Source organism: Antechinus flavipes, chromosome 2 (genome assembly GCF_016432865.1).
Source record: "Antechinus flavipes isolate AdamAnt ecotype Samford, QLD, Australia chromosome 2, AdamAnt_v2, whole genome shotgun sequence".
In the NCBI taxonomy this organism is placed as follows: Eukaryota; Metazoa; Chordata; class Mammalia; order Dasyuromorphia; family Dasyuridae; genus Antechinus; species Antechinus flavipes.
The window spans coordinates 60,125,216-60,134,130 of record NC_067399.1 but is presented as its reverse complement, the minus strand read 5'-3'; the positions used below and the strand labels follow the sequence as shown (position 1 = coordinate 60,134,130).

Genomic DNA, 8,915 nt, shown 5'->3' with positions numbered 1-8,915 from the left:
ACCCCCCTAAGGCCCCCCCTTTCTGACAAACGGTCAGATCGCAGGGCAGGAGGCAGAACCAAGGCAGGAATCACCCAAGACAAGGAGGGAGGCTGGGCTGGGGCCGAGCCAGCTCCCGGGGCCTCCCAGCTCTTTTTGAAGCTGGGCCTGTCTCTCTCTAGAGCCAAGTTCCCTTCTTTCCTCTCAAAGGAAGAGGAAACAAAACCAAGTCAGGAGATGGGAGAAAAGTCAGTAAACAATGTTTTATTGGGAAAACAAACAAACAACAGCCCCCACTCGGGACCTTCTGCTTTGTTCACTTGGGTTTCCAGGGCAGGGCAGCCCCGAGGACGAGGATGGCTGGTGAGGAGGGAGGGCGGGGGTGTCCGATGGGGGCTTCCCTGGCACAATCTGGGCCCTCACAGCCTGGCGGGTTCCTCGGGGCAGGGACGTGCCCGTGGTCAGAGAGGAAGCCTCCCCCTCCCCCCAAGCATCTGTCTTCCTGTTCTCTTGCTCCCTTGTAACTTTCCTGACCAATAAATACACAAATAAATAGGACGCGGTCCCCAGGCCACGGCCACCTGCAAACATAATCCTCATCTCTCTCAGCGTCATTGATTCCCGTCTCTGTTGCCGGTGGGCCTCGCGGCCCAGGCGAATGGCCCCCACGGCCCCCTTCCCGCTGCCCAGGGGGACTAGGGAGTCGGGGAGAAGGGGGCCCGGGGAAGGGGGACCGAAACAGCCTTCAAGGCCCGCCCCCAGATCTCCTAGCAAAGCTTCCAAGAACAGTCCTGGGAAGGGCCTTCTCCTCAGCCCCACTATCGAGCCCTCGTCTACAAGGAGTTAAGTTTCAAAGTCGGACACTGTGGGCGGAAGGTGAAACCGGAGGTGAGCAGTGTGGGAGGGGCTGGGGGCTTCCTGTGGGTAGGGGGATGCCCGGCTCTCCCCCTCAGTGCCCGAGGGGCCCGGGGCGGGACAGCGTCGGGGAGGGGGCAGAGAGGGAAGCAGGAGCTGCGGCTGTCCGGGCGGCCCTGGAGTGTCCGTCACTGACCAGAGAGGCCCCGGCTCAGGAGTAGATGGTGATGACCTCTCGGCCCCCGCCCCTCACCAGCAGCACCCGCTCCAGGCCCTCCGTCAGCACCTCCAGGAACTCCATGTCTGAGCAGGCAGTCAAGGGCCATACCCCGCGCCTCAGGGCTGCCAGCAGGGGCCCGCCCGCCCCCCCAGCCTCCCAGCTCCCTCTCCCCCCCTGCATTAGCCAACACTGTCTCCCCGGCTGGACCAGAAGCTCTGGAGGGGGCAGCTTGTGACCAAGGGCCTGGGTGGGCACCCCCGCCTTTGGACACCTGGGCTGGTGCCGGGAGCTTATGAGCAGGCTCTCTCAGGGCCTACATGGTGACAAGAGAGCTGGAGGAAGGTGCAGGGGCTCCCTCAACACGGGGGCTGTCAGCCTGTCGCTCTGCCTCCTGGAGGGCCCCCTGACCCAGGCCCCGTCAGCGAGGAGGCCCCCCGACCCAGGCCCCGTCAGCGAGGAGGCCCCCAGACCCAGGCCCCGTCAGCGAGGAGGCCCCCCGACCCAGGCCCCGTCACCGGCCAGCAGGGAGACTCCTATCCCCCCCCCCCCCCCCAGCTCCTGCCACCCCTGGCCACCAACGTCTCCAAGGATACAGTTCTCGTCTCCGTCGCTGTTCTTGGGCGGGCCGGGCATGTTCAGAAGGACGAGCCGGGCGTCGTGGGAGCGGTTGACGATGACCTCGTTCAGTTTGACCGCCGTGTGCATCCTCCGGACGTTGGACTGGTCTCTGTGAAGCAGCCGAGGTCAGGGTCGGGGGAAGGGGGAAAGGGGCAGAGACTCCCCTTAGGTCACCTGCACCACATCGTACCAGACGAGAGCCCCCTCCCCTCTTTTCTTTCTTTCCTCCTCCCACTCCCTTCTTTCTTCTCTCCTCCATTCCCTTTCTTCCCTTTTTCTTCTCTTCCCCCCTCTCCCTTTCTCTCTCCTCTCTTTTTCCCTTCCCTTCTTTCCTCTCTCCCCTTCCCAGAACCTCTTGTTAACAACATGCCTTCACCTCCCTCTTCGCAGCTCCCACCCAGCTCCCAGTTTTCCCTTCCCCACGTGCCAGAGCACACACTCCGAGGGCCTGTGGCCCCATTAGCGCCTTTCTCTGGACTAAATATCGCCAGCCCCTTTGACCCTCCTTTATGGCCCCGGCTGCCATCAGCTAAGTCTGCTCCAGTTTATTTATTTAATTGAAAGCTTAAGACCCTTCTCTGCCCACGCGCCCTTCCCACCAGATGGGGGCCCCTAGTGTCCCGGGCCCACAGATACCCCCCTCTCTGCCTCCCCGGCCTCCCCACGCCCCCCACTGTCCCCGGCACATCCACAAGACTGCACCTTGATTTTGTCTGCCTCCCCCCTCCCCTAACCAGGTAAGAGTCTTTTTCCCTCTGTGTTGAGGTCATAGGCCCTGCCGGACTGTGAGCCCGCGAAGGCAGAGACTACGATGCATTTAAGCTCTGCAGTTTCCCTTGGCCCCGCACAGTGGGCTTAGACCCCCGGCCCTCCCGCCTCCCGTATGCATACATGCCCCTTTCCTGAACCTCCCCCCCTCCAATCTCTGCGAGATCAATAGTCCCAGGAGCCACTGTGGGCGGGCCTCCTGGCTGCCACAAGAGCTTCCGCCCCAAGGCCCCGGCACCAGGGGGTACTGAGGGGGCTCCGAGGGGGCACTGGCCGGATGGCCCTGGCACTGGGAAGGGCACCGAGGGAGCTCTGAGGGGGCACTGGCTGGATGGCCCTGGCACCGGGGAGGGCACTGAGGGGGCTCCGAGGGGGCACTGGCAGGATGACCCTGGCACCGGGGAGGGCACCAAGGGGCGGGGAGGGCACCGAGGGAGCACTGGCCGGATGGCCCTGGCACTGGGGAGGGCACTGAGGGGGCCCCGGCACTGAGGGAGCTCTGAGGGGGCACTGGCTGGATGGCCCTGGCACCGGGGAGGGCACTGAGGGGGCTCTGAGGGGGCACTGGCCGGATGGCCCTGGCACCGGGGAGGGCACTGAGGGGGCTCCGAGGGAGCACTGGCCGGATGGCCCTGGCACTGGGGAGGGCACTGAGGGGGCCCCGGCACTGAGGGAGCTCTGAGGGGGCACTGGCTGGATGGCCCTGGCACCGGGGAGGGCACTGAGGGGGCTCCGAGGGGGCACTGGCTGGATGGCCCTGGCACCGGGGAGGGCACTGAGGGGGCTCCGAGGGAGCACTGGCTGGATGGCCCTGGCACTGGGGAGGGCACTGAGGGGGCCCCGGCACTGAGGGAGCTCTGAGGGGGCACTGGCTGGATGGCCCTGGCACCGGGGAGGGCACTGAGGGGGCTCCGAGGGGGCACTGGCCGGATGGCCCTGGCACCGGGGAGGGCACCAAGGGGGCCCCGGCACTGAGGGAGCACTGGCTGGATGGCCCTGGCACTGGGGAGGGCACTGAGGGGGCCCCGGCACTGAGGGAGCTCTGAGGGGGCACTGGCTGGATGGCCCTGGCACCGGGGAGGGCACTGAGGGGGCTCCGAGGGGGCACTGGCCGGATAGCCCTGGCACCGGGGAGGGCACCAAGGGGGCTCCGAGGGGGCACTGGCCGGATGGCCCTGGCACCGGGGAGGGCACTGAGGGGGCTCCGAGGGGGCACTGGCCGGATGGCCCTGGCACCGGGGAGGGCACCAAGGGGGCTCCGAGGGGGGCACTGGCCGGATGGCCCTGGCACCGGGGAGGGCACCAAGGGGGCCCCGGCCAGACTGGGTGCGCACGTTTGGGGGGGAGGGTCTGCCCCGGGCACTCACGGCTTGATGCTGATGAGCTCACGGAAGTTTTCCAGAGTATTGCCCCGGTTCCTCCTCTCGGCATCGTGCTTGTCCCTGGTCCAGGTCATCTGGACCTTCTCGGGCCTGGCTTCCCCCTCATCCTCCTCGTCCGAGTAGAGGCTCTCGAGCCGGATTATGGAGTGCCGGTCCTTGACCAGCTGAGCCTGGGGGAGCGCACAGAGCCGTGCACCCGGAAGGCGAGGGCGCGGTGAGGGAGCCGCAGAGGAAAGGGCCCCTGCTCCCAGGCTCCGCTCGTCACCTACGCCCCATCCCCTCCCGTCGCCCCCTTCTACAGCCCCTCGTTTGTCTCCCTTCTCCTGCTCCAACTCCGGCTCCCTCTCCCGCCTCTAAGCCCGGAGGAGGAAGAAGGCCAGGTCACTGGGCGAGGGGTTGGCGCCGGCCCCGAGGGGACCCCCGGGATCTCCGTGGAGGCCCCGGGAGCCGGGACAAGACCAGCCTCCCTCTCCCGGGAGGGCCTCCCTACCTCCCTTTCCCTCTCCGTCTTGGTCAGCCTCATCTGCCTGAGCATCTGCGACCTCTGCTCCATCATCAGCGTCCGCTCGTAGGTGTAGGCGGAGATGTCACTGTTGTGCTGGGGGGAGACAGAGTGGGTGGTGGGCAGCTGTTCGCGGCCAGTCACTATGGCAACCTGGGGCCGGCGCGGCTCTTACCATCTCCACCACCTCCACCTCCGCCTCGATGCGCAAGTGGTACAGGAAGGTGGCCAGGTCCTTCTTCATCTGGATGCTGTTGTCGTCCATCTGGGCCACGGTGAAGATGCGCATACGGCACTTACGCCAGACCTGCGGGCGTGGGGAGGTGGTCAGGGCCGGGAAGAGCGGGCCCCCGCCTGCCCACCAGCCCCCCGCCCGCCCGCCAGCCCCCTGCCCACCAGCCCCCTGCCCACCCACCCGCCCGCCGGCCCCAGGGGCACCTTGTGCTGCTTCAGGAGGAAGGGGAGCAGCATGAGCATGCCGCCATCGTGGACGATCCACCAGACGTCGATGTTGCCCTCGTTGTAGCGCTCGTGGTTGCTGGGGTAGAAGGAAACATTCTTGGGCACCAGCAGCGCCAGGTGGGCAGCCGTGGTACAGCGCACAGTGTCTACGAGGCAAAGGTAAGCCGGGTGACGCCCGGTGCCCCCAGGATCCCATCGCCCGTCTTCAGGCTGGGGCAGCGGGCACTGGGGGGGGGGCACAATCTCCCCTCTGCTCCTCCCACATCCCACCTTGCAACCTTCTCCTCCCTCCCTAAGAACTGACAGCTGGTTTCTACAGTCTAAAGGCACTCACTCTAACCAAAGTATCAATGATGCCAGCTTAAAGTGCTTAAAGTGGGAGGAGGGCATGATGGGCACAAAGCTTGCCAAGTTTGGACCCTCAAATTGTCTCACTATAGTGACTTATCTATGCTTCTAATTCTCTTTTTTATAATAGCTTTTTATTTTTCAAAATACATGCAAAACGTATATAATATATACTAGATTATTTGGAGGGATGGGGGAAAGGGGGAAAAAATTTTGGAACACAAGGTTTTGCAAGGGTCAATACCCTTAAATTATCCATGCATGTGTTTTAAAAATAAAATAAAATAATTTAATAAAAACAATACACTTAATAAACAATTTAATAATAACAAATTCAATTTAAAAACTTAATGAAAAAAATAAAAATAATTGAAAAAACTAATAAAATAAACAGTAAAATAATTAATGATTTAATAAAAGATAATGAATTTAACATAAAAAATAATTTAACAAGAAAAAAAAACCAAAAACAATACATGCAAAGATAGTTTTCAACTTTCATTCTTGCAAACCTTATGCTCCATTTTTTTTTCCTGCCCTCTCTCCCTCCCCCTGATCCCAACACAGCAAATAATCCAATAATTTTTCTTAGCATCGTTCCAGTTTTATCATCACACTTCCAAGTTGTAAGACCACACTGGTGGGAGACTCAAAGCTACGGGGGCTCTGTCTGCTCAGCCCCCGTTCGTCCCCAGCCCTCCCAATGGCGCAGGGCAGCTGCTTAGCGAGCGAGGGGTCCGGCTGGGACCAGTGCGGGAAACTCACCAATGAAGGTTTTCCACGCCCGGGGGTCCTCGCTCTGCCGCCAGCCGTAGGGCCAGCCCAGCACCACTGAGTTGTGCTTCATGCCCCCCAGGCCGCAGGACTGGATGAGGTGGGCCAGGCCTTCCCTCACTTTACTTGTTACCACCACCTGGCAGAAACCCTTCACCTTCTCAATCTCAATCATGTTCTTGATTGTCTGAAAACAAGAGGCCATATGTGGTCAAATGGGTCAAATCAAGCTGGTTTTCCCGCGTATCCCCCCTGGAAGCAACAGTCTAACTGTGGCTCCACTGAGAGCCTTCAGGTGTAAGGTACTAAGGAGGAAGGAGAAGGCTGCAAGGTGGGATGTAGGAGGACTATAAGGGCCCCTTCTTGGGGGGCGCTCAGAGCCCACCCGTCTCTTCTTGGCTCCTGGAGCTCTGGGAATACCTGCCACCAACGGGCTCATCTCCGTACGTGTCTGTCTACGCTAGAACGTGAGGTCCCCGCACTCTCTGCCCTCCTGCCACCAGCAGTAAGTGCCTGGGGCTGGCTGGAGCCGTCGCTGGGCCCCTGGGAACAGAGCCTGGACCATTAAAGACATTTGTCTCGGGGAGAATCCAGAGGGATGGAGAAGGAGACATTCGCTTCCCACTCTGCTCAGAAATCTCGGGCAGCGGCAGCCAGGCCCGGCCGCACTTCTGCTCCTCTGGGCAGGCCCCGCTGTGGGAGCGGACTTGGGCCCCCCAGAGCCTGACTCGGGGGTCCCACCAGAGGGGGGCTGGAGGGAGCCCTAGGACGCTGTTACCTGCTCAGCTGCCTGGGCTTCCCCGTAGCTTTCCAGAAAGTTGCCTTGGATCACGGAGCCGATGATGGTCAGGCCTTTGCCAGCCTTGAGCTGGGAGGCAAATGTGAGCAGCCGTGGGTACTTGACGTGGAGATCTTCGTCCAGCTTCAGGAGCACCAACAGCTGGGGCCTGTGGGAGAATGGGGCAAAAGCCTCCGTCAGCAGCAGCGCCCATGCCCCGTCTGCCCGGACCCCGGGAAAGTTCCTGGAGGGCGTCAAGCCTGGTTTCAGACAACTTCCAGACAACTGGGTCTTGGTGGAGCGAGCTTTGGGTCTTCCCTTTCCTATCCCCTCCCTCCTGGGGGGCTACTGCTAATGACAGTCTTAGGCCGACAAACTGCTTCGATTTTGGTGGGGTCTCATCAGCTCCAGTGGGAGCCACCCTGGGCCCTTCCAGAGGCCTGTGCCCTGCCGGTCATCTCTTGGCTGTCTTTTCCCCCTCCTGGCCCCGTTCATCCAGCAGAGCCGGAGGGGGCTCGGGGCCGGCGCCTCACCTCCAGTTCTTGGTATGTGGAGGCCCCTCCTCCAGGCGCAGGAGCGCATAGCGGGCCGCGCTCAGGGAGAGGCCCCGGATGCCGTCGCCCCATTCCTTCTCAGCTCTGCATGAAGGAGAACCGACAGTTTGTCCCAGAAAACGCTGCCTTTCCTCCGAGTCCCTGAAGGACACATTCCCTTCCACCCCGAGGCCAGCGGCAGCTCCCCCTGCTCTCCAATTGCCAGGAGAAGCCCCTCGGGACCCCGACTTCTCACCCTTGGCCCAGCCGAGCCGGCTGCCCCTCCCCTTTCCCTGAAGCCCCTTCCACCCCGAGGTCTCCAGACCCCAAGCCCGACTCACCCCTGATACTCAATGTACTTGTAAATCATGCCCGCAATCAGCATGGCCACCAGGGCGTAGTACCAGGAAGAAATGAACATCAGGGCGAGGCAGATGCTCATGCCCAAAAAGGACAGGGCCCTGAAATAAAGTCAGCCGTCAGTCAGCGGGCACTCATTAAGCACTTACTGTGTACCGGGCATGGGGGTGGCAGCAGACGACCCTGGCGCCTCCGTTTCATCGGCAGGTGTGTCACCTGCACACACACACATCCATTACGAGGCTTCTCGAACCTGGCCCACCTTTCCCACTGGGAGCCTTCGTTTCCCGCCATCTATTCACGTCCCAGTGGGGAGAAGGGCCAGAGGCACTCGAGGCTGGTTCCCGGGGGGCTGAGGGGGTGGGGTCCGGGGCCCACGCGAGGAACTTGGCAGGGACAGGATGGGGAGGCAATGGCTTCCATTATTGTTGTTCATTCCTGAGGGATGTCGTGTCCCATAAAATGAACGTCAACTTACCAGTGGTAATATTTAAACCGGGGCCGCCAATTGGGGGTCCTCAGGAGCGTCTGCACCGCGCAGGCCAGGTTGACAAACAAGTAACACATGAGGAAAAACCTGTGAAGTTGGAAGGAGCCTCAGAGTCCATGATCCCCCTTCTGCGGCCCAGAAACCCAAGGCCCAGGCCGAATGACCCTGGGCCTTAGGGCCCTGGATACGAACTGTGGTGAAAAGGAACAAAGTGGGGAAGAGAAAACAAGGGAGGAAATGAAGGAAAAGGGAAGAGGGAGGGGAAGGTGGAAGGAGAAGGAAGAGAGGGAACAGGGGAAGGGGGAAAAGGGGTAAATAATAAGGAAAGAGGAAGGACAAGTGGAAGGAGAACAAAGTGACCTGAGTCTGAAAGATTTTTTAAATTCCTTAGCCGGGTCATAAAGCAATGTGTGTTAAAAATCAATCAATCAACCAATTAATTAAAAAAATTCCTAGCTGGGTCTTATTTTAAAAAAAGAAAAAGAAAAAACCCAACTGAGATTTGTATGCTGGTTGCCTCGGCAACCAGTGCCGCTTTTACAAACTGCTTTCTGCTGTAGCCTGCTCTGCGGGAGACTTCCAAACTCATAGCAGATCCCAGCTTTTAAAAACACTGAAACAGAGGAAGCACAGGCTGGAAATCTGGAAGCGGACCAACATCTCTGGCTGCTCTTTCGTTAAGTGCTATTTTAACGGCCGTCCAACGCCGGGGACCGACAGCGCAGGAACTGTGAGACGCTTGTAACAGCCCTCGCACACGGCCCCTCGGCTGTGCCGGGAAGGAATTCCGTGGAGGAGGAAGGGGAATTCCGAGCAGCGGGGGAGACAGACTCGCAGACTCTGGAT

At 60.7% G+C, this 8,915-nt stretch overlaps 1 protein-coding gene across 1 annotated transcript in view; it reads right to left on the bottom strand.

Annotated features, from left to right (window-relative positions):
- Positions 1-217: 217 nt before the first annotated feature.
- The window catches only part of SLC12A4 (solute carrier family 12 member 4), a 58,345-nt gene continuing 49,647 nt past the window's right edge, over positions 218-8,915 (bottom strand). The window contains exons 14-24 of the mRNA XM_051974947.1: positions 8,058-8,156; positions 7,561-7,680; positions 7,220-7,324; positions 6,687-6,855; positions 5,900-6,095; positions 4,763-4,932; positions 4,500-4,631; positions 4,313-4,420; positions 3,808-3,992; positions 1,648-1,781; positions 218-1,137 (exon numbers count right to left, since the gene is read on the bottom strand). Coding sequence (XP_051830907.1) covers positions 1,046-1,137; positions 1,648-1,781; positions 3,808-3,992; positions 4,313-4,420; positions 4,500-4,631; positions 4,763-4,932; positions 5,900-6,095; positions 6,687-6,855; positions 7,220-7,324; positions 7,561-7,680; positions 8,058-8,156 — 1,510 coding nt within the window. The 3' untranslated portion in view covers positions 218-1,045. The remainder of the gene's footprint in view (positions 1,138-1,647; positions 1,782-3,807; positions 3,993-4,312; positions 4,421-4,499; positions 4,632-4,762; positions 4,933-5,899; positions 6,096-6,686; positions 6,856-7,219; positions 7,325-7,560; positions 7,681-8,057; positions 8,157-8,915) is intronic.